This window comes from Eriocheir sinensis, chromosome 1 (genome assembly GCF_024679095.1).
Source record: "Eriocheir sinensis breed Jianghai 21 chromosome 1, ASM2467909v1, whole genome shotgun sequence".
NCBI lineage: Eukaryota > Metazoa > Arthropoda > Malacostraca > Decapoda > Varunidae > Eriocheir > Eriocheir sinensis.
The window spans coordinates 31,925,042-31,950,291 of NC_066509.1; the positions used below are offsets into that span (position 1 = coordinate 31,925,042).

Here is a 25,250-nt window from a genome sequence, read left to right on the forward strand (position 1 = left end):
ACACCCAAAGCTTGTTAATTGAACAAGATCTGATTTATAACAAGCAAGCCCAACAATGGTGCATTACTTGCAATATTTGGCAAAGTATATGGAAAAACATTATTGGAGTAACAAGAGTAATACTAAATAATGGCAAATCCCACAAAGTTTATCTTCTTTTGACAAAGCCTGTGCTCTTTGCTGCAGGGCTGTCAGCCTGTTTGCCCCAGCCAACATGTACTGAAATACCCCTGAGTCATGAGTGAAGTGTTGAAACTGAAGGCAAGTGAAATACTGTGCTCAGAAATCTATTAGCATTTGGACTTTGATAGTATAAGGCCAGAGCAAACCTCCTCTCTTGTAACCCATATCTTCTACTAGGCTTAGATCTTGGCATCTTGCAGCATGTTGAACCTGACCTCAGAAAAAATCCATCCCTATTGGATCTAAAAAATTGCTGGCTCTGGGCAAAAACTGCCCAGGAGTTGTAACAGCCTGGGCTTTGAGCTGCCTTGCCTCCCGGTGCAGATGGCAGACTGTTGTGTGCAGCAATTTTCACTTTTCATGTCTGAAAATACATGAAAAAATATTTAATCACAATTAATCACAATTCTAAATAATAAAATACGTGCATGTAATTGCATTATTTTCAGTGCTATAAGGACAGTGAATCTAAGCATTGACATTGTCTGCACGCCAGCTTCGATGGAAGGCTTCACTTAGATTGCCTGACAAGAGTAATATTTTCAGGAGATGGGGGAGAGGATACAACTGGAGACTCTTGACAGATATAATGTCAAGATCTACAAGCACCCATTTACCATATATATCTTTGATGTTCAGTCCATACTAAAACATTAGTCAATGTGTTACCACACTAAAAATCTAAAAATTCCCTGTTTCTGCAATGTTAATCATACCTAAGCCCTGCTAAACCATCCAAGTGAATCAAGAATGAGTTCTGGGCGGCAGCATGAGCCAATACTAAATGGCACCACTATAAAAAAAAATTGCCTGCATCATGACGGGCCTGTGCCGACTGCCAGGCGCCTGAAGAAAACCAACTGGCTCTATAGGCAGGTGGGAGAAAAAAAAAGAAAAAGAAAAAAAAAAAGGGATCACATCAGAAGAATGGACAAAGGTTTGTTAGTGGCACTTCAAGGTTATGCTACCTCTTCAAAGATTGGCCAGTCATGGTTTAAAGTGGAACAGGATAAACAAGAAACAGGTAGATATCTGTGGACACTACTGTTACTATCAATTGCCAGCCTATGGCAAAATTTGAACCTATGCTATCAAAAACATAAGACCCATATGCTGATCACTTGACTAATCGTAACGGTACTACACCCATAGAAACATAATAAAGAGTTTAAATATATCATTCAAAATGTCAACCTTTTTACATACCTTTTTTTAAGATATGAAGCCTACTGGTGTAACAGTTAAATATTGAACTCAATTTGAATGCAGAGATGTGAGGTATGTTATTAAGCTGTAATGTTTCCAACACATTAGTTGTGATTAAAGCAACATGGAATAGTAACTAAAGAGGATAAATTATCACTGAGAACAAGAGGTTCCTTACTATATTGTGGAGGGCTTGATGGCCGAGTCGAGTTTCCTCCAGCCCCATCAAGTTCACACCCTGTTGAGAGGCAATTTTTTAATCAAAGTGAAAAATGGATGCAAATGGTCACTAAAACTAGTTATTATACTTGGTGTCACAAATTTGGACAAATAATTTAGGGAAGGACTTGGCGTCACTGATGAGGTAAATGTTCTTGTGCACTCACTGGGCTATAATATATACATTGTTATAATGTGTATTATTGTCTTGTTACTATATATTACCTACTGATAATGGAAATACATGTCAGGATTAATCATCAAATACAAGGAAAAAAGAATCATGTATGGAAATTGTGAACTTTTAAGTTCATGTAACAAACAAGGTTTATTATACACAAAAAGGTTGGATACTTCAGATGTAAAAGATTTTTGGATATAACATCACCCCCTTCCTCCATATTGGTTCTTTAAAGCAAGGGTTGACTACAGCTGATTATTATTTGCGGCAGGTTACACGACACTTTTTTTAGTGCAAACCATCTGGAAATCAATGATCATTATAAGGAATACTTCTCATGAGTAGCTACTAAAACTTGACAACCTAGAAGGATGCACCATCAGACTGTAAAGGAGAGATATATTATAAGACATAGCTACATTGGTGGATCCAAAGGGGGGCCCAGGCCCCCCAGTGTTCCTGAGTGATACAGGAAAACTAGCTCAAAAGCGCGCTGCGGCTAAAACAATGCTTTGGCACAAAGTCCAGGCCGTTATACCTATTGATTTAGGTCACTCCACCAGTTTTTCAAGACCAGGACTGCCGAGAATGGCTAATCGGTAATGCTAATGCTCCTTCCACCCGCAAAAAGTGTGACGTCCTCCCAAAAACTCATTTCCTGGATCTGCACCCAAAGACATACCGTAACATGGTTCAATGATCATGGACAAAAAAAAATGTTAAGACAATCAATATCCAATCATTTCAGGATACATAAATCAGCATCCATATGAAGGAATTCTACAACTTAAAAGTGATGTTGAGCAGGGCATGTGTTAAGTGACTTGCACAGACTATTTTGTGAAGTCATAATTAGATTAATAACACAACAATCAACAAACACTAGATGAAGTATCCATACCAAAATCAGTACATGGAGCTGGTGCACTGCAATGGGAAGCACATTCCTGCAGCTCACCAAGAAGGTTGAATGCTGCCATGTACTTCAGGGGGTGGCTAAATGTCTTGACCCTTGGCCTCTTTCTTGGCCTCTCCCCCTTCAGCTGCCACATTCTCTTGGATGATATCGGACGTGTTCGGGTCTGTTGGGATGAGGTTGTGTTAGATGTGGAATAACATACGACAGTGGAACATGGAAGGAAAGAGTATGTCCACACAGTAAAATACAGAAATGAGGATTGCACTGCATTAGTTGAGTGATTACAAGATGTAAATTGAAATTCTTTGGATACTGAAAGGATGTACGGGGACAACTGGGTGAGAAGAGAGAGAGATGCAGATTTTTATGTTATATAGCTAGTTACACCAATGAAGACTTAGGGCATACACATTGAGAAAGACCACAATTTTGGTTGCTAGATGGAAAAGCACTAGATGTCAAAGTGCCAGGACATTGAAGGAAGTAATAATAAGAAAAGCAATAATAATTAATGAGTGTAAATATATTTCTGATATTTTTGTTTATCTTAATACTAGTATTGGAATTTTCAAACACTAAGAATATAATAAATAAATATTGATAAATTAATTAAAATAAATACATTAATTGTACTAATACTACCACTAACAATATTAACAGCACTGCACCTAATAGACTGAGCAATAAACTGAGTCTGATATGTAACCATAATTAAACTGTCTCTGTCTGAGTGTTATGTGAAGCTTGCTCCATGCACCGTGATAGGAATGGCATAGATGCATGCAGGTTGCTGAGATGCTTACAGTCACCAGCCACTTGTAGATATGGCACCAAAATGTGTTGGAAGCATTGGCGGCCAACTTCCATTTATTTAATTATTATTTTCTTTAAACAAAGGAGACAGCTCAAGGGCAACAAAGCGTACTAGAAAAAAAAAGCCCCACTACTCACCACTCCCAAACAGACAAAAGTAGAGTCTTGATACACTCTTCTTGAAGGTCAAATTATAGGCAGGAGGAAATGCAGACAATGGAAGGCTGTTCCAGTTTATCAGTGTAAGGGATGAAAGAGTGAAGATGCTGGTCAACTTTTGCATAAGATGTTTGGCAAGATAGAACATGCAGTAATTGACTTAAATTATAAAAGTATAGATTTAGGAGGGAAATGGGCAGGCATTGGTTTAATAATAGGGTGGTGGGGGAATGGAATAGATTCCGCAATCACATAGTGAGTGCAGGGACGATAGCTTGTTTTAAGAGTAGACTGGATAGCTACATGGACGAGGCTGACAGGTGGTAATGGGGAGGAATCTGGAGCTGTCGTGTGTAGGCCATTCGGCCTCTTGCCGCGGGAGGAGGGGAGGCATGCAGTTAGCAAGTTCAGAACAGCTGTCAGCGTGAAAATTATTAGAATTTCCACATTATAATTATTTATATATATCACTTACCCCGGCTGGCATCCTTCCGTAATAAATGTAGCTTCACACCAGGCTGTGTCCTCTTTATCACCACAAAGGGACATGATTTGAGGCTCCGGCTGGTAAACGTGGCGGCCGCGGCGGTGTTATGATTTTTGAACGAGGCAGCGTTGCCATCGGAGCAGAGAAAGATATTGCTGCGAATAGCGGTATAATAAACAGTATAAGTTAGACCAAGATAATTATATTCACCCACTCTTTCCCCCTACAAACCAATGACTCAATGTATATATATCATCATTACTGATGGAAGTCAGCGTGCGTGCTAAAACAATGAGTTTGGAAGAAAAACATGATCACATAGTTTTTAAAGAACGGCAGTAGGGCTACAATTCCTTGGTTCATTCCAGTATGTATACAGAAAGGTTAAACACATAGAACACATCTAACCACACATGCAGAGAAAGTAATATAATTGCGGTATAATAATATAACAATAATAGCATTACTCATGACATGCAGTCAGGCTATATCTACCTAGTAAATATATACAGTATATATAGTTCCTACTGTTCATTTTAATATTATCTACCTTTATTTTTTTATTTAAAATGGGAAATAACCAGACTGAAGAAACAAAATAAGCAACATTTGCTGCTTGATCCCATATAGTAACACTGCTGATTGGTTCTAGGGGTTGGGGGGGGGGTCTGGAGGGGGGGAGGCGCCTGAATGTAAACAAAGCTGCTCCTGCGCCATCTGTTGCAACCGACATACACCAACACCCGCCCACGGTCTCCCATAGAGGCCCCCTCTCCTGTTCTATAGTCTCCTTGGTGGAGACAGTGGAGAGCGGAGGAGAATCAACGAGGCGGTGTGATGTGATGCTTAGTGACAGAAAACGCTCGCGTTATCTGGTTAACTTGACTAAGCAATTGCCACCTTTCCCTTCCCGCTAAATGGATAAACATAATAAAAACAGTATAAAAAGAGACATTATGTAAAACTGAATAAAAATATGAATAAGAATAGATGATGGGATTGTTATAAGAGGCAGGGTATCGAGTAAATCAGCGTGACAGCTCAACGTCGCCGTGACGGTGAGCGCAGACGCGACGGCTGCGTGGCGGGCGGCGGGGCGAGGCTAGGCTGAGTGGTTACCTGCTGACCAGACGTTACTGCGAGGCGCGAGACATTACCAACTATTGTTACCAATCACTAAGTCATATAACCCACCGCTGTACACACACCTGCCCCAGGGAGTCGGAACTTATCTTAAACTTAAAGAAAATATATAAATAAATTACATTAATTCAGTCTGCCTTGAGAGTGAACAGCACCTGGCGAGTCACTTCGAACCTTGCCGGATCCCTGAGCGACGCGGGGGGTGCTCGAGCACCACGACCCCGCACGTTTTTTCTTCTTCAAAACAGTACTGCGCGTCATTATAAGCCAATACATGGATGATCAGTAAGTTACCCTGACTAAGGAAAAGACGTCACAAAGCGAATTATGTTGAGACGAGCAGAGACAATCGCCAAGATCACTGTACGAAGTCAGGCATCAAATGATTTTTTTTAATTCCTCCCTCCCTCATCCCCTTCCCACTACTTCGGTTTCCTTCTCCACCATTCCTCCTTTCCTTCCCCGTCCCCTTCCTAATCCTTCCTGTCACAATCCGTCCGTCAATTTACATTCCTTTCCTTCTCATCCCCTTTTTTTTCCCTTCCCTTCCTTCATAATATAAAAAAAAAACATTCCCTTCCCCTTCTTTTCGTTCTGTTTGATTCCTTTTCTTCATGGTTCCAACGGACAGTCAAAAGTGTAAAGCAAAGAGAAAGACTGAGGGCTTTTAAAACAAGCGTACAAAAAACCAAAAAAAATATGCCTCTGGTCTGGCTACGAGACACTGACCTCTTTCAAACCAGTGTGAGCGAAGGAAACGAACTTGGTGTGACAGTTTTTTCCCCCGACATGTGTCTGAGGTCGCCTGAATATGTGAGTGTGACCTTGACTTCTCAAACAAACGTGACGATTATGAGCCACAAACTCCTTATTACTAAACCAGTGCGAGTAAAGGAAACGAGCTTGGTGTGTCGTTTTCTTGCCCCGACAAGCTTGAGGGGAGGCTGAGGCCGCTTGGCTGCGTGTGACCTTGACTTGCTAAACAAACAACACTTACTTCATTAAAACCAGACTGAGAAAGAAAGTAAAGGAAACTAACTTGGTGTGACATTTTTTTCCCCCGACCAGCCTAAGTGGAGTTGAGGTTATTTGGATGTGTGTGACCTTGACTTAAGACAACGTAAGAATTATGAGCAATTAACTTAAAACCAATGAGTAGAGGAAAAGAACGTGGTGTCGTTTTCATTCCCCCAACAAGCTTATGGGAGGCTGAGGTCGCTTGGCTGTGCGTATGACCTTGACTTCTTAAACCAACGTGAGGGTTATGAACCACAACATTAAACTACTATGAGTGAAGGAAAAGAACTTCGTGTGTCGTTTTCTTTCCCTTGACAAGCTTAAACACAGGAGACTGCGTTCGCTTGGCTGAGTGTGACCTTGACAAACCAGCGTGAGGGAAACCTAACGCACCTCGTTTTCTTCGGGGACGGGTTTGTGGGAGGCCGTGGCGGCGATGGACGGGCTCGTTGGGCCGCGGGAGAGGCACTTCAGCGGGCCTGGAGCGGCGCGCGAGGCGGTGCGAGGAGAGAAAGGCCAAGTCCGTGACAAGAGTTGGCTAGGAAAATGTTTGATGGCGCTTGCAGCGCATTACGAGAGATGACGGCGTGCGTGCGAGTGTGTTCCTTTCCTCCTCCTCCTCCTCCTCCTCCTCCTCGCACCCTGCTTCCCTTCTCCTCCTCCTTTCACCTTCATTCTTCTCCCCTCCATACTCCTCCTTCCCTTCTCCTCCTGCTCCTGCCACTTTCCTATTCCTTTTTCTTCCAACGAGTGTGTGTGACGCGGAAAAAAAAGACGAAGACGATGGTGCGTGATAGTATGTACGTTGTGATAGTGACGGTTTGAAGGTTATTGGTGATGAAGATGAGGTTAATGATGATAGTGATGAGAGACCCTGGTGGTGGCAGTGGTGGCAGCGGTAACATTTCAGCGGTGTTAGCGTCTAAAAGCGACACCCTCCCCCTCCTCCCTCTCCATAACACCTGTTTGTCACCTTTCCGGTCAAGGATAGAGGGAAGCAGGAGAGGAGGTAAGAGAGGAGAGGGGAAGAGAGGAGGAAAGCGGAGAGGGAAAGGGAGAGGTAAGGCAAGACATACAGTGGAGGATAAGAGGAAGAAAGAGGAGGAAAGATGATAAGAGTAAGGAAAGGAGAGAGGAAGGGAGAGAGAGAACAAGAAAAAAAAAGGAGGGAGAAAGTAGCATCCAAAGAAGTGTTAGTGGTGGCGTCAGTGGTTAGTGACGTAGGCTGTACTTCACCGCAACACACACGAGTCGCAACACACCAACGCAACACTTTGGGTGGGAATAAAGTGGTGATGTTCCCTTAATGTTTCACCACCTCTTTGTGTTCCTCTGTTCCTGTTGCTAAGGCAGAATTATTTATGGGTATACTCCTGCTCCTCCTCGTCCTCCTCCTCTTCCTTCTACTTAGCTGTCCCTCTTAAAGCAAACACGGCCACAGTTCTCGTCCCGGCGCCAGGTGATGTTTTCGGACAATTAAACAGTTGGCAGGCACAGGAAGTGAAGACTGAATGTTAATGTGTTGAAAATCTCTGGACGTGGTGGTGGCGGTGGTGGTGGTGGTGGCGGTTATAGTGGGTGAAGGTGGTGTTTGGGTCTCACAATACAAAAGAGGTTCTGCTGGCTTTCCCCAGAACACCTGGATGGGTTACTCATGGATGAGATGGGACAGGCGAGGTAGCTATTTTCTGCGTGACAACAATGTTAAGTGGTCATACAGGAAGTGGGAGAATCCATATTAATAACACACACACCTGAAAGAGATAATCACGGATAAGGTTCAACATGTGGTGTTTTTTAATAAGCAATGCATTTAAGTACAGGCAAAACAAGTGTGTGTGTGTGTGTGTGTGTGGTGGTCTTATGTAATATCACACCTGAATGGATGGAGCTGTGTTGGTTGTGTTATTAATTAAGGCAACAAGCAGGTAACAAACATATGGAGTTTGACTTGATTACACACCTGTATACAAGAGGCTACAGAGGTGTGGTTGTGTTCAACTGAGCAAAAAACATGAAAAATAAAAGTGAGAGTTTGAGATAATAATCCACCTGTATGGATGAGGTTTGACAAGTAGGGTTGTGTTAATAAAAAAAAAATTAAAACAAGCAAAGTAAGGGAGTTGACTTAGTAACTCCTAAATGGCGGGGTTAGATAGGTGGGGATGTGTTCGTCTAAGACACAAACAGGTTGAAGAAGCATGAAGTTATGGCTTAATAAAACACCTGTGAGTTACGTTCTCAGCAACAATAACAAAAGAAAAGAAACGTTATGACAACTGACATTTTTTAACAGAAAAGAAAATAAATAAAATAAATTTGATGAAATAAATAAAAATAAATAAAATGAAGTAAAATAAATAAAACAAAAACAAAAATGCTCGTTAGTACTGCTCCTATAATAGGAAGCAGAGAAGAGTGGCCAAAAGAGAGGTCGTGTACGCTGAATCGGAAATCACTGATATTCTAAAGACATTCAAACTCTTCTCAGGCTCAACAAGAACAGGCTTCAATTTTCATTCAAGTGTCTCTGGTTACGCGTGCGCCAACTGGGGACTCATCAGCCTGTTAAGCGGCAAACACACCTCATAAACTCCTCCTGAACGGCTTGTGTGTTGAACTAAACCGGTGTTCTGCGAGTGCCGAGACCTTGATGAGTTTACTTTTTTTTTTTTTTTTACAGCAGAGGAGTCAGTGTTTACGATAATCACATTGTTACTCCAAGGTGTCGGACGTGAAGGAATAGTGTCACTGCGTCGTTACCTCTTTGGCTGAATTGGACCATTCTTTGTTGATATTGTATTTTTCTTACTTCGCTTTCACTTTGTCACCACTTCTTGTTCCCCTTCGAGTGTGAGGAGGAATACTGTCACTGCATCATATGATGTTAGCTTAAACTGGACCATTCTTTTCCTGGATTGCAAATAGTTTATTGTTACACCTGACGAGGTATTCCCAGTCCTCTCCGCCCCTCATCTTCCCTTCTCTTCCCTGTCATTCCTTTCCCTTCCCTTCCTTTCCATTCTGTTCCCTTCCCTTGTTTTGTATATTCTCAGTTCAAACTCAGTACCCGGGTACACACACACACACACACACACACACACACACACACACACACACACACACACACACACACACACAAGCTGTCTAATCTAGAGTCCCTTGATAGAGAGAGTACCGACACAGGCGGCCCCGTGTATAAGGCTGCTGGGCGCCATTATTGGCCCCTCGAGCACCGCGCCGACTTTGAATTGAGGTATTAAAAACATAATTTTACTTATTTTGGAAGCGGATTCGGCTACTTTTTAATGTACCAATGCCTTGCTGCCACGTGGCCTATGACAAGTATATCATGGCAGAGTTTACGACTTTCAGGAGGCAGCGTCCCTCCCTGCAGGCAGGGGTCCCGCGAGGAAGGGATTTGTAGGTAAGAGAAAGACTTCCCCAACTGCTGCCGATAATGTTTTACAGCGATAAGTATTGTTAAATCCATCCATCACAGCAGCAACACTCAAAGAGAAGCACCCAGACTTGTTTGAAGTCTCTCAGTACCCTCTGAGCGATGCCGCCTCTCAAGGTCGTCAGCAGCCCGCCGTGACGCGCCTATATCACAGGCTGCGTGGGTTACTGAGTGCTTATACTGAGACAGTGGCTGATCGTACGGCTAATAATGATCTCCTGTCACCTTCTTACGGCACTTTGCAACGGCTGGTGACCAAATTATGGTAGAGTATAAGGGCGTACAGGTGGGTTGGCGATCCCTGTTGATGTAGACACAAACTGTCTCTTTTTTTTATTTTCCCAGAGCTCGTTGGCTGCTGGCTCCCTGCTGGCTGTTAGCGGAGGGTGTGCAGGTCTGAAACAAGTGTGCTCAGTTTCAGTGAACGACCTGTATGGCTGTGAAACAGAAATACAAGAGCTCTTGTGCGAGCGTTTGAAAAGCGCGGCGAATAGCAGGGCCAATAATGGCGTCCAAATCTTAGGTTGTCGGTACTCTCTCTATCAAGGGACTCTAGTCTAATCCAGTGGCAACACTTGAGTCTCTTGAACCTCCTCCTCTTTAACCCAAAGCTCAGATTTATGACTTGATGCAGGACGGAAGTTACCGCCCTCCTTTCCCCATCCTTGCCCACCATAGCCTACCCTGCCCACCCTGCTTAACTTTCAATGCCCACTCTGTTCTTCCCTTATCCACCATTGCCTACCTATGACCCCCACATGCCCAGTCCTTGTACCCACCCTCGCGCACCCTTAAATAGCCTGTCTTCCCACCCTTGCCCACCCTATGTACTCATCCTTACCCTCCCGTGCCACCCTACATATCCAAACTCGCCCACCCTATGTGCCCACCCTTGCCCCCTCTTATCCTCCGAAGTTCCTCAAGGGATGTTCATAAATCATCACGCGAGTTGGTCTGAGCAAAAGCATCTCGTTTTGTTCTAAAACTCAAACTCTTGTCTCTCAAATACATGTTCTTAAATCTTTACTACACGAGTCGGACGAATGAAAGGTACCTCCCCCCCTACCCTCCCACTGGCCGGTCCGCCTTGTTCTTTCCCCAAACTCGTTGTAAGTTGGTAAATGTTTCATGAGTTTGCCGCCATTTGTCGAGCCGAAAAACGAGCTCCCGCGTCTCCAATTTGTAAAATCGCTTCGTCCGGCTGCTAATTGTTGCCTTCCCGGTGTTCATGGTTTGTATTCTTTTATGAGCTCATGTAGAGTACACACACAGTCTTCAGTTTTTATGTCCAAAGTCAGGAGGAGTCTTGCTGTCACCTTAATGTCTCAAGTTGCACCCAAACCCTTATGAGCTGATCCGAACACACACACACACACACACACACACACACACACACACACACACACATCACCACCACCACCACCACCACCATCCCCAAAACATCGTTGACCCCTCTAAATACCACCCACCCACCCAAACACCCAAACATACCCCCAAACCCCTCTAAACCCCCCATCCCCACCCTCCCACAAGCCATTCTCCACTCTTCACAGGCCGTTCCCAGACACGCTCAGGCGCCGCGACGGCTCGCCAGGCTCTCGCCGTGATGCAAGTTCCATTGAGGCGGCGGGGGTAATGGCGGGCCCCGAGCGTCTGATGGGTGCACACGCTCCTTACGGCCTTGATTTGCCTGCTGACGGAACAGAGACGGCCGACGCGAGTGAGGCCTGCATTAAGTTCTCTTGACCCTCACCCTCACCGCGCGGCGTAAGAGGGCGAGGCTTGGCATGGCTGGCGTGTCGGTCTTCCCCTTTGGCGCGGCCTGAGCGTCTTGCCCTCAAGCCAGTGCCGCGAAGAGGTGACGAGGAAGAGGACGAGGAGGTGGAGGGGGACGTGTGGGCTCTTGATTTCGCTCTCGAAGTGACTGCAGTGCGTCAGCCTGAAGTCTGTGACGCGAGGTGGAGGGCGAGGACTGGAGGTGGAGAGGACGGGTGGGCTCTCGTTTTCGCTCTCGATGTGGTTAAAGTGTGTCGCCCTCAAGAGTTGTGGCGTGACGACCGACGCGAGTGAGGTCTGCATTAAGTTCTCCTGACCCTCACCCTCACCGCGCGGCGGACGAAGACTTGCGAGGCGCTTAATCTCGCCCTCGTTGTAGCTTCATGCCGTGACGATGTTCTCCCTCACACTCCAAGGCGAATAAAAAGCAGTAAAAGTATGATGAAAACAAAGAAAAAAAGGAGCGAGATGGAGAACACGAATAACCCAGTTTAATCAAAAGAAGGGACGATGCATTGATTACATTTGGCCTAATACTCCAGGGCGAATAGGGATCAATAAGAGTGTGATGGGAACGAAGTGAAACGAAACAAGACACAAATATAGAATGACGCAATGATTCAAGAAGGGAATTGATGATATTTCGCCTCATACTCCAAGGCGAATGCGAAATGGTAGTATGTGACAAGCACGACGACATGTGATGCAAGATGAAAGAAAAGAATGACCAAATATACTCCGAGGCGAATATGCATCAACAAAGTCAGGTAAATCACGATATAGAAAAAGATAATGCTGCAAATTAATTGGAGATAATGATGGATTGATGATAGCATTGATAATTTTCTGCCTCATACTTCAAGGCGAACGAAAGGAAGGGAAAGGAAGGAAAGGAAGGGAGGGAGAGGGAAGGGAATTGGAATGGAAGGGAAGGGAAGGGAAGGGAAGGGAAGGGGAGATGGAGAGGGTGACGGCTGGGAATAGCTTGTCGGGTGTAACAAGAAACCAGTTGCAATAATGTGTAATTTCGCTGCCCTGATAATGATCCAATATGTAATTTAGGTCATACAAAATTTAGGGTTACATTTTCAGGAAGATGCATCACTAATTAAGGTCACCTGGTACATTATTCACCTGACATGTGTCACCTTGCTTGATTATGACCTTTTCTATCCTGTAATTATCTTTTGTTTGATTTGTTTTGTCTTGTATTACTTTTTATGGATTTTTTTCTTATACGAGCCAATTTTAGTGTTCTATTTCATTACAACGTCCATCTTCATGTTGCAATTACTTTAACCTTTTCCGTTAGCTGCCAGTATAATCATCCTTACCTGTTGTGTTGTACTGAAGTACGAAAGGGAAAGAAATTCTAAAGGGAAGGAGTGTATGAGGAGTATTGTAATTATGTGTGGCAGCCTTATTTTCTTACATTACAATTTAACATCTTTAGCCAAACCGCAGTATTGTATTTATAACGCCAGGATTCATTAGGTGCTCTTCTAATTACATCACGTGTTTTTTGATGACTGGTGTGGTCATTATTGGCTTGTTGACTTAGATGAGACAAGTGCACTTTTACATTTCCGTAAAAAGTAATTGTGCACCTAAGTTCACTCACTTAATTAACTACTTGCATAAACTTGTTGCCGGCCTATTCTGCTTATTGAGGCCTTGACTTATTTGTTTATGATATTTGCTTGCTAATGACTTCCTCCTTTTACCCAGAACAATTTTAGCTTACATTCTCAAACATAATTATAGTTGTGATTTTCGACTCTAAGAAGTAATTATAACACAAAGTCAGTTAAAGACGACAGGGAAAGAAGACTGGGCCAGAGAACATGAGGCAGGTCACCAGGCAAACGAGACATGAGGAGACAGGGAAGGCGAATATAAAAGGGCAGGTAATGAGGTCGGTGAAGGAGACAGGTATGAAAGGACAGGTAATGAGACAGCTGAATGACAGGTAGCGCGCTTAGAAAAGATTAGGTAAATGACACACGTTGGGCAGATAAGAAAAGGACAGGTAAAGAGACAGGTGAACATGACAGGGAAGGTAGGTGGGTAAGGCAGGTAAATGAGGCAGGTGAATCAAAACCGGCAGGTACCGCCTTGGCCCGCGGCGCCGCGGCTCCCACGCCTCAACACTAACTGGCCGCCTAACATCCCCGCGACAGGCGAAACCCAGTAACTCCTTGCCGAGCTGTTCCGCCAGTCTGGACGAGGCTGGGCAGCGAGGAGTTTTGAAATTCTTTGCTGACAGCGAAAAAAAAAGTTGAGGGACTGAGCACTCAACTCTGCATGGCCACGTCTATTTTTTTTTTTTTTTGCTTCTTTTTCGCACTTGTATATTTTATCTATATATACTGATTTTTTTTTCTGTATTTTATTTATTTATGAATTCGATTTGGTGATTAAAAAAAGTTGAAAGACTGAGCGCTCTACTCTGCATACGTCTTTTCTCTTGTTTTTTCATACTTTCTGTATTATACTTCAGTGTATTTATTTACTTATTTATTCGTATTAATTATACTTTTTCTGTATTTTCGTTGTTAAAATAAAAAAAATAAAAATGAAAGACAGCGCTTTACTCTGCACACTTTTTTTCCTTTCTTCTTTTCGTACTTTCTTCATTCTATTAATTTCTCGTCGTGGGCGGGTCATCTTAACGACAAATTCTTCCATTCAGAATCACATTATCTATTACTCTACCTTTTTTTTAGACTTTTTTGCCCTTAAGCTTTCTCCTCTACGTCCTGCAGCAGTCCATGTTCTGTTACCACGCCCACCATTGCCTTCCCTCCTTGTGTATCATTCCTTATATTCTTTCAACCTTTCCATTATGTCATATTTCAAGCCCTCCCTAACTTGACGTCGTGTCGCGTCCGTCACGGCGCAGGACAGCTGAGACAATATTCCAGCGTCAGTGACAGTAACACTCCCAGGCAGAGGCGACACCTGGAGGCACGTGTACAGGTGTGTGTGTGTGTGTGTGTGTGTGTGTGTGTGTGTGTGTGTGTGTGTGTGTGTGTGTGTGTGTGTGTGTGTGTGTGTGTGTGTGTGTGTGTGTGTGTGTGTGTGTGTGTGATTCACCTCTTGGGCTGCTGCGGGTCTCTCTCGAGACAGCCAGCGTTCCCCTACGGAAGAGCACAGAGCTCTTAGTACCGATCTTTGGGTAGGACTGAGACCACTCACACACAACACACCGCGACAACGAGGTCACAACTCCTTGCCTGACGTCGCGTACCTACTCACTGCTAGGTGAACAGGGGCTACACGTGAAAGAAGATAAACACAATTTATCTTCACCCGGCCGGGAAATCGAACCCCGGTCCTTATGGGGTTGTGAGGCAGACGCTCTACGCACTGAGCTACCGGGCCATGTGTGTGTGTGTGTGTGTGTGTGTGTGTGTGTGTGTGTGTGTGTGTGTGTGTGTGTGTGTGTGTGTGTGTGTGTGTGTGTGTGTGTGTGTGTGTGTGTGTGTGTGTGTGTGTGTGTGTGAGTGTAAAATGGTGATCGACCAGTGGACGCTCCAGGCTTTTTAGGCAGACCACAACAGGAAAGTAAACTTAAAATTGTAACATTAATGCTGCTAGAACAAAACTAGAAAAACATATTGTCCAAAGTTTCCTAATTAATTATGATATCAGTATTAATGAAATCAAAACTCCACTACCACTTAGTATACCAGGATATAAATGTTATAAAAGCGTGCACGCTCAGGAAGCGCATCGAGGTGGTACTGCAATATTTATAAAGAATTACTTAACTCCCTTCATTACAATCATGGACCAGAGTTTGACAGACGAAGTGTGGGTCCAGTTTAGTTGTGTAATAGGGGTTGTGTTTGGCTTCTGCTATATCCCTCCACCTGACTCGCCGTATTTTAACCACTTATCTTTATCAGCCCTACAGGAACAGATAAGGAGCTTTGATAATGATAGAGAGTTTGTAATTATTGGCGATTTGAACTCCAGGTTCGGCCTTAGTATACGCAACTTGCCGGTAAAAAGTGAAATACCCGATTCACACTTATATACCTACCCTACGATACCAGATGATGTTAGTGTTGCGGACGATAATGCTTACATTTTAGGAACAATATGTTCTGACAATGATCTTTTGGTATTAAATAATCTATCTACCCCTACAAATTCGTTCAGAGGTGGGGAAACTTTTAAGAAGAAAAAACAATGGATTTCTGAATTAGACATATATCTTTAAACCGTCAATCTTTTATACAGTATTGTTGATTTTAAGATTCATCAGACATAATTTTTACCCTCTGATCACGCCCCCATCAGCTTAGAGATTATGTCACGTGGCTTGGACATGAACCAGCTGTGCCAGCGTGCAGGACACCTGGGTCAACACTGGCCCTGGGGAACCCGGGAGCCAGATGAGGTGTGGTACATAAGCCTGTTAGGTTTAATGATATTGATAAAGACCTGTTTATGTCAAACCTATCTGAAGTGAATATAAGATGTGATGGACCGGACGATGTTCACACAAGTGCTTCGAAAATATCTGAATCCCTGTATATGAGTGCAGCCTCCAGCCGCGCCAACCCTGTGCAGCACCGGGAAGATGGTGGCCTGGACCGCTGGGCCGGCCTGCTCTCTGATCCGGATGACAGGCGCGTCTGGGAAGCTATAGATTGGAAAGGGAAGTACCAGATGAGGGAGCGGGCAAGTGTGGTTCCATCTGACCAAGATTTTAAATTGTTTTACGAAAACTCGTACTGCGAGGTTGACCAACATATGAGTACAGATGTGAATGACCATAACGTGTATGTTCCCGTTCTGGACGACGCAATCACCCCATTCGAGGTATGCAAACAAATTCACAGACTTAAACCTGGGAAAGCGAGTGGCCCTGACGGAGTACCTCCGGGAATACTTAAATTACTTCCTGTGCAATTTATTGTGATGATCTAAACATTATTTAATCATGTGTTTTACTTAGCGACATATTCCACCTGTTGGAGGGTTGCTAAATTTTTCCCCATTTTTAAGAAAGGTGACAGGGATAATGTGAGGAACTATAGAGGAATTAATATTATCAATAGTATAGCAAAACTATATGACATGATTTTGTGTTCAAGGCTCGAGTCCTGGTTCTCACCGTTTCGAGAGCAGGCGGGGGCACAGCGAGGTCGGGGATGCACCGAACACATAGTGACTCTTAGGTTACTTATGGATATAGCAAGGAAGAAAAGAAAAAGTTATATGTAACGTTTGTTGATTTCAGCTCGGCTTATGACAGTGTCTAAACCACTCATGTTAGCGCTGCTTAAGAGATTAGGGTGCGGGAGTGTGATGTAGTGTGCCGTGTGGCGGGTACCGCTGTGTTCACGGTGGCCGTCGGTGTGAGGCAGGGCTCACCTACTAGTTGCCTATTGTTTATACTATACGTGAATGACTTAATTAAACTAATTAAAGAAAACTGTCCGGATGACGGCTTTTTAAAGTGGCTCCATCTTCTCATGTTGATGGACGACACAGTTTTACTTTCCACAACTCGAGCCACAATGAAAGAGAAACTTTCTTTAATGAAACAGTATTGTGATGCATATAGCGTGGGAGTGAACTTAGCAACAACTAAATTCTTCGTGGTGAGTGGTACGGCAGCGGACAGGGAGTCAATAATCGCGGATGACCTGATAGGGTAATGGTGCGATATGTACGTGTACCTGGGATCCCCATTTACACCTGATGGATCAGTTGCCTCCGCTGATAAGGCACATGCAGAGAGAAAAATGAAAGATATTAATAAGTTTATTATATTTGTGAAGAAAAATAACGATATACCCTTTTTAGTAAAAAAACGTGTATTTAACGCATGCCTCATGTCATCATTACTATACGGTTGCGAGTCCTGGTTAAATGCGGATTTAAGCCTTGTCAGTAAACTGTACCACTGGGCTTTGAAGAGCCTCCTTGATGTCAGGGGAAGCACTTGCAATGACATTTGTTACTTAGAGTCGGGATGCCCTCCATTAAGAGCTCTTGTTAAGAAAAAGGCAAAGGGACTTTTTTCAAAGTAAATGGGAAGAAAGGGAGGCGATGAACGATGACCCATTTGTCTTTGCAGTTAAAACCGTACTCATTACTAGAATGAACATGAGGCTACACGTGACAGCCTTGCTACAAGAGAACCCTGATGACATCCAAATAGGGTGGGATGAATTAAAAAATAATGTACTTAATTCCATATCATCAAGGAGAATAACATATAGGACCATAATGAACCCCAGTCTGGAAGTACATCCTATATATGTAACTAAACATAATATAAGTGAAATTCACAGGGCAGCATTTACTCGGTTTCGTGTGTCGGCGCACTCTGGCAGTGGAGGTTGGCAGGTGGAGTAGGAGGGGGTTAGGCCACCTCCCACTGGCAGAGAGGCTGTGTGTTCGTGGTGGCGTACAGACCGAGGTGCATGTGATCGAGAGCTGCCCTTTGACGCAGCACATACGAGATACATATGGCTTGTCATCTATTAATGACATGTTCTCGGCAAATCACGGTAACAACCTTGTATGCAATATCATCTGGCAGGTTTTAGAAATTTACAAAGATTGAGTATTAGACATATCCATCATTTTGCACTCAATTATTGTTTTTAGTCAAATGTTGTTCTATTTTTTGTATTGCATTTTACTTTTGAATTGTAATTTCGTATTCTTTTATCGTAGTGTATTGTATTGTATTTTACTATCGAACTGTTCTTTTTTTTACTACTGTATTGTTTTTTTTATTATTTTATCATGGTGTATTGTTTTGTATTATACTACTATATTGCTTTCGTATTCTTTTATCGTAGTGTATTGTATTGTATTTTACTATGGTATTGCATTTTTGTAATCTTTTATCGTGGTGTATTGTATTGTATTATTGCACTACTGCATTCTTGTATTCTTTTAAATTTTATTTTAGTTCTTATTTTAGTTTCTGCTATTTTGTAATGGACTGACAACGTCATTGCTCATTTGTATCTATAATATGTCAAGTTTTGTAATTTTATGACTTTTTTTGTAATTTTATGATTCTGTTGTGGTCAATAAAATAATAATATTAATAATAATAATGTGTGTGTGTGTGTGTGTGTGTGTGTGTGTGTGTGTGTGTGTGTGTGTGTGTGTGTGTGTGTGTGGAAAAATCTTCGAAAGAATAATCAACCTACGACTCAGATGTCACCTGGAGGAAAATAGCCTTTATAACCCGTCCCAGTATGGCTTCAGGGCAGGGAGGAGCACTACGTCAGCTATCTCCATCGCCAGCGATAAAGTAACACTCACTAAAGGACAAGGAATAAACTGCACTATTATCATTATTATTATCAGCAAGGCGTTTGATAAATTCTGGCTTTAGGGCCTGCAATACAAAATACTTTAACTGGGACTGCCAGAGCTAACGGAAAAAAATTTATGTAGCTTCCTAGATCAGCTACATAAAAAAAATAAATGACATACAAATACAGGGCAACACCATCTCCCACCAAAAACAATGCCAGATATTAGGCCACACAGTGACATCCACCGTCCTGATCGTTAAACATGTCAACGACAAAACAATGAAAGTTAAAACAGCCCTCACATCTTTAAACAGATTCTGGCTCTTCACAGAGCGGCTCAAACTATATCTAGTAAAGACTAAGATACTTCCTATACTAGACTACTCACCCACCCCGACACACATGGCTTTCCATGATGTTGTAGCTTCAGAGGCTGCAGGACAAAGCGCTGAGATTTGCCACCGGACAGAAATACCCGTACACGGAAAACACAGCAGCGCAACACCGCAGACTCGGAGTACAACTAGTCAGCACAAGGCTACGGGAGGCCGCCGGCAGACTATGGGAGAAACTCGACCAGCAAGATGACGTGAACTACACCCACGTCAAGGAGCTTGACGGTAGCACGATCTTGGTCCACCCCTGGTTACCGCGCAGCTTGAAGTCACTACGAGAACAACCGCCTCCATATCACTTCACACAAGTGACGCCATAGCTTAGCTCTTTACACACAAACAATTAAAACACACACTCCCAGCACGCCGGTGTATACAAATAAGGTGCCCGATAAACAATAACTATACCAGAACAACAGTTACTAACGAACCTACACCATACAACTGTACACTTCGACTGTCTTTCCTATTCCCCACCTGTACCTCACCACTAACCCATTTCCTCTTCGTGCTATACCCTTGAATAAGAAAAGAGAGAGAGAGAGAGAGAGAGAGAGAGAGAGAGAGAGAGAGAGAGAGAGAGAGAGAGAGAGAGAGAGAGAGAGAGAGAGAGAGAGAGAGAGAGAGAGAGAGAGAGAGAGAGAGAGAGAGAGAGAGAGAGAGAGAGAGAGAGAGAGAGAGAGAGAGAGAGAGAGAGAGAGAGAGAGAGATTCGGTAAGCCTCTCGCGTAATCCGTTGTTTATGTTCATCTTCCTTCACGCTCATCTATTATTTATCATCGTGTGTCTATCTTCTTGGCCTCCGCTTTTCATCTTTAGTTTGTGGTGTTCTTTATATCTCCTCTTTATTCTAAGCCTGTTTAATTTCCATTTTCTTCTTCTTTTTCTTCTTTCCCACTGTTCTTCCCCCAACTCCTCTACTTCTGTCTCCTCCTCTCCTTCTTCGTCCTCCTCCTCCTCCTCCTCCTCATAAATCATAATCATTCACAACCCTCAATCTCCATCTCTTTTCACTCTTCCACAGCTTCCTTCCCACCAAAATATAAATAAATAGATAAATAAAATAACGAAACACACACACACACACACACACACACACACACACACACACACACAGACAGACAGACAGACAGACAGACAGACAGACAGACAGACAGACAGACAGACAGACAGACAGACAGACAGACAGACAGACAGACAGACAGACAGACAGACAGACAGACACACACACACACACACACACACACACACACACACACACACACACACAAACAAACACCACACAAACAAACACCCCACAACTCCGGAACCCCACTGCCCCCGATCCCTACACATTTCTAAAATAAAATAAAAGAATAAAATAAATCCACGCGGCGGTAAAATACTAGGACGTAAAAAAAAACACGAGGAAAAAGTCTCCCCTCTTTTCCCTCCGAACTAAATAACGCAGCGGCTGCCCCTTCACGGTCTCCAGGAATCTATGTTCCCATCAAGCCAAGGAGGAAGTGATGGGAGGGAAGGAGGGAGGTGGGTGGGGAATGGAGAGGGGAAAGAAGGGAAGGAAAGGGAGGACGTGAAGACTGGGCGAGGAAAGAAGAGGGAAAGAGAGGGTAGGTTAAAGAGGAAGGGTAGCGGAGAGAAGGGGAGGGGTGAGAAGGGGAGGAAAAGAGGAACGGGTATGAGGGAAAGAAGAGAGAAAAAAAGGGGAGGAACAGAGGGGTAGATATGAGGGAAAGAGGAGGGGAAGGGAGTGAGTGGTAGGTAGAAGGGAAAGGGGAGAGGGAAGAAGGGGAGAATATGAGGGGCAGGTATGATGAGAAGGAGAGGAAAGAAAGGGAGGAAAGTAAGGGATGTGGACAAGAAGAGAGGAAAGGAGAAAAGTAAAAGAAAGATAAGGAGTAAATGTGGGAGGAAAAAAATTGAAAACATAACGAAAGGCCGAAAGCTATATGAAGAGAAAAGAGTCACCAAGACCGCAAAGTGAAAAGTTAAGAGAAATTAAATAAAAAGAGGGATGCCAACAGCATCTGGTGTTCCCAGGCGGTCACCCATCCAAGTACTATCCAGACCCAACGTCGCTTAACTTCGCTGATCGGACGAGAAGCGGTGTTTTCAACGTGGTGTGGCCGTTGACGAGAAAGGTGAACTGGCTTTCATCTTTGAGGCAGGTAACACAGGTAATCACATGCCAGCGCTTGGACCGGGCGAAGTAGTGAAGGTTTGTTAAGTTGGTCCTGATGTCTGAGCCAGGCGACACAGGTAAACACCAGCGCTTGGACCGGGTGAAGTAGTGAAGGTTTGTTAATTTGCTCCTTATGTTTGAGCCAGGTAACACAGGTAAACACATGCCAGCGCTGGGACCCCGGTGAGGTAAACATAAATAAACTAATTAATTAATTAACAAATAAATAAATAAAGTTACGTAACCAGCGTCAACATTTTCAAAACGACAGGCTCAGCTAAATGGAAAGAAAAAAGAAAGGGACGGAAAACGAAATGCTTAATGAAAAGAAATGGTGCAAAACGAAAGTCCAAAAGCTAAATAAAACGAAAACAGGGATGCAAAGCGAAAGGCTAAGACCTAGATGAAAAGAAAAGAGGAATGCAAAACAAAGGCTAAAAGCTAAAGGAAAAGAAAAGGAGAGGGGTGCAAAACGAAAGGCTAAAAATTAAATGGAAAAGAAAAAAAATAGAAAACATAACGAAAGGCCGAAAGCTATATGAAGAGAAAAGAGTCACCAAGACCACAAAGTGAAAAGTTAAGAGAAATTAAATAAAAAGAGGGATGCCAACAGCATCTGGTGTTCCCAGGCGGTCACCCATCCAAGTACTATCCAGACCCAACGTCGCTTAACTTCGCTGATCGGACGAGAAGCGGTGTTTTCAACGTGGTGTGGCCGTTGACGAGAAAGGTGAACTGGCTTTCATCTTTGAGGCAGGTAACACAGGTAATCACATGCCAGCGCTTGGACCGGGCGAAGTAGTGAAGGTTTGTTAAGTTGGTCCTGATGTTTGAGCCAGGCGACACAGGTAAACACCAGCGCTTGGACCGGGTGAAGTAGTGAAGGTTTGTTAATTTGCTCCTTATGTTTGAGCCAGGTAACACAGGTAAACACATGCCAGCGCTGGGACCCCGGTGAGGTAAACATAAATAAACTAATTAATTAATTAATAAATAAATAAATAAAGTTACGTAACCAGCGTCAACATTTTCAAAACGACAGGCTCAGCTAAATGGAAAGAAAAAAGAAAGGGACGGAAAACGAAATGCTTAATGAAAAGAAATGGTGCAAAACGAAAGTCCAAAAGCTAAATAAAACGAAAACAGGGATGCAAAGCGAAAGGCTAAGACCTAGATGAAAAGAAAAGAGGAATGCAAAACAAAGGCTAAAAGCTAAAGGAAAAGAAAAGGAGAGGGGTGCAAAACGAAAGGCTAAAAATTAAATGGAAAAGAAAAAAAATAGAAAACATAACGAAAGGCCGAAAGCTATATGAAGAGAAAAGAGTCACCAAGACCGCAAAGTGAAAAGTTAAGAGAAATTAAATAAAAAGAGGGATGCCAACAGCATCTGGTGTTCCCAGGCGGTCACCCATCCAAGTACTATCCAGACCCAACGTCGCTTAACTTCGCTGATCGGACGAGAAGCGGTGTTTTCAACGTGGTGTGGCCGTTGACGAGAAAGGTGAACTGGCTTTCATCTTTGAGGCAGGTAACACAGGTAATCACATGCCAGCGCTTGGACCGGGCGAAGTAGTGAAGGTTTGTTGTTGGTCCTGATGTCTGAGCCAGGCGACACAGGTAAACACCAGCGCTTGGACCGGGTGAAGTAGTGAAGGTTTGTTAATTTGCTCCTTATGTTTGAGCCAGGTAACACAGGTAAACACATGCCAGCGCTGGGACCCCGGTGAGGTAAACATAAATAAACTAATTAATTAATTAATAAATAAAGTTACGTAACCAGCGTCAACATTTTCAAAACGACAGGCTCAGCTAAATGGAAAGAAAAAAGAAAGGGACGGAAAACGAAATGCTTAATGAAAAGAAATGGTGCAAAACGAAAGTCCAAAAGCTAAATAAAACGAAAACAGGGATGCAAAGCGAAAGGCTAAGACCTAGATGAAAAGAAAAGAGGAATGCAAAACAAAGGCTAAAAGCTAAAGGAAAAGAAAAGGAGAGGGGTGCAAAACGAAAGGCTAAAAATTAAATGGAAAAGAAAAAAAATAGAAAACATAACGAAAGGCCGAAAGCTATATGAAGAGAAAAGAGTCACCAAGACCGGAAAGTGAAAAGTTAAGAGAAATTAAATAAAAAGAGGGATGCCAACAGCATCTGGTGTTCCCAGGCGGTCACCCATCCAAGTACTATCCAGACCCAACGTCGCTTAACTTCGCTGATCGGACGAGAAGCGGTGTTTTCAACGTGGTGTGGCCGTTGACGAGAAAGGTGAACTGGCTTTCATCTTTGAGGCAGGTAACACAGGTAATCACATGCCAGCGCTTGGACCGGGCGAAGTAGTGAAGGTTTGTTAAGTTGGTCCTGATGTCTGAGCCAGGCGACACAGGTAAACACCAGCGCTTGGACCGGGTGAAGTAGTGAAGGTTTGTTAATTTGCTCCTTATGTTTGAGCCAGGTAACACAGGTAAACACATGCCAGCGCTGGGACCCCGGTGAGGTAAACATAAATAAACTAATTAATTAATTAATAAATAAATAAAGTTACGTAACCAGCGTCAACATTTTCAAAACGACAGGCTCAGCTAAATGGAAAGAAAAAAGAAAGGGACGGAAAACGAAATGCTTAATGAAAAGAAATGGTGCAAAACGAAAGTCCAAAAGCTAAATAAAACGAAAACAGGGATGCAAAGCGAAAGGCTAAGACCTAGATGAAAAGAAAAGAGGAATGCAAAACAAAGGCTAAAAGCTAAAGGAAAAGAAAAGGAGAGGGGTGCAAAACGAAAGGCTAAAAATTAAATGGAAAAGAAAAAAAATAGAAAACATAACGAAAGGCCGAAAGCTATATGAAGAGAAAAGAGTCACCAAGACCGGAAAGTGAAAAGTTAAGAGAAATTAAATAAAAAGAGGGATGCCAACAGCATCTGGTGTTCCCAGGCGGTCACCCATCCAAGTACTATCCAGACCCAACGTCGCTTAACTTCGCTGATCGGACGAGAAGCGGTGTTTTCAACGTGGTGTGGCCGTTGACGATAGGTGAACTGGCTTTCATCTTTGAGGCAGGTAACACAGGTAATCACATGCCAGCGCTTGACCGGGCGAAGTAGTGAAGGTTTGTTGTTGGTCCTGATGTCTGAGCCAGGCGACACAGGTAAACACCAGCGCTTGGACCGGGTGAAGTAGTGAAGGTTTGTTAATTTGCTCCTTATGTTTGAGCCAGGTAACACAGGTAAACACATGCCAGCGCTGGGACCCCGGTGAGGTAAACATAAATAAACTAATTAATTAATTAATAAATAAATAAAGTTACGTAACCAGCGTCAACATTTTCAAAACGACAGGCTCAGCTAAATGGAAAGAAAAAAGAAAGGGACGGAAAACGAAATGCTTAATGAAAAGAAATGGTGCAAAACGAAAGTCCAAAAGCTAAATAAAACGAAAACAGGGATGCAAAGCGAAAGGCTAAGACCTAGATGAAAAGAAAAGAGGAATGCAAAACAAAGGCTAAAAGCTAAAGGAAAAGAAAAGGAGAGGGGTGCAAAACGAAAGGCTAAAAATTAAATGGAAAAGAAACAAAATAGAAAACATAACGAAAGGCCGAAAGCTATATGAAGAGAAAAGAGTCACCAAGACCGGAAAGTGAAAAGTTAAGAGAAATTAAATAAAAAGAGGGATGCCAACAGCATCTGGTGTTCCCAGGCGGTCACCCATCCAAGTACTATCCAGACCCAACGTCGCTTAACTTCGCTGATCGGACGAGAAGCGGTGTTTTCAACGTGGTGTGGCTGCTGACGAGAAAGGTGAACTGGCTTTCATCTT

General features: G+C 43.3%; 1 protein-coding gene and 6 non-coding genes across 7 annotated transcripts; all 7 read right to left on the minus strand.

Annotated features, from left to right (window-relative positions):
- Positions 1–218: 218 nt before the first annotated feature.
- LOC126995959 (uncharacterized) lies at positions 219–4,698 on the minus strand. Its single transcript, XM_050855893.1, has 4 exons — positions 4,156–4,698; positions 2,691–2,871; positions 1,568–1,627; positions 219–547 (listed from the first exon to the last, which is right to left on the minus strand). Exons 1-4 carry the CDS (start codon positions 4,165–4,167, stop codon positions 426–428), a joined length of 375 nt encoding a protein of 124 aa, XP_050711850.1. The 5' UTR covers positions 4,168–4,698; the 3' UTR covers positions 219–425.
- Positions 4,699–21,273: 16,575 nt separating this feature from the next.
- Positions 21,274–21,392, minus strand: LOC126996947 (5S ribosomal RNA). Its single transcript, XR_007751763.1, has one exon. It is a non-coding gene; the product is annotated as a 5S ribosomal RNA (ribosomal RNA).
- Positions 21,393–22,044: 652 nt separating this feature from the next.
- LOC126996954 (5S ribosomal RNA) lies at positions 22,045–22,163 on the minus strand. The gene has a single exon (XR_007751766.1). It is a non-coding gene; the product is annotated as a 5S ribosomal RNA (ribosomal RNA).
- A 652-nt stretch (positions 22,164–22,815) lies between these two features.
- Positions 22,816–22,934, minus strand: LOC126996959 (5S ribosomal RNA). The gene has a single exon (XR_007751770.1). It is a non-coding gene; the product is annotated as a 5S ribosomal RNA (ribosomal RNA).
- Positions 22,935–23,576: 642 nt separating this feature from the next.
- Positions 23,577–23,695, minus strand: LOC126996964 (5S ribosomal RNA). Its single transcript, XR_007751773.1, has one exon. It is a non-coding gene; the product is annotated as a 5S ribosomal RNA (ribosomal RNA).
- A 648-nt stretch (positions 23,696–24,343) lies between these two features.
- On the minus strand, positions 24,344–24,462 carry LOC126996966 (5S ribosomal RNA). Its single transcript, XR_007751776.1, has one exon. It is a non-coding gene; the product is annotated as a 5S ribosomal RNA (ribosomal RNA).
- Positions 24,463–25,105: 643 nt separating this feature from the next.
- LOC126997265 (5S ribosomal RNA) lies at positions 25,106–25,224 on the minus strand. Its single transcript, XR_007751962.1, has one exon. It is a non-coding gene; the product is annotated as a 5S ribosomal RNA (ribosomal RNA).
- Between the last annotated feature and the right edge of the window lie 26 nt (positions 25,225–25,250).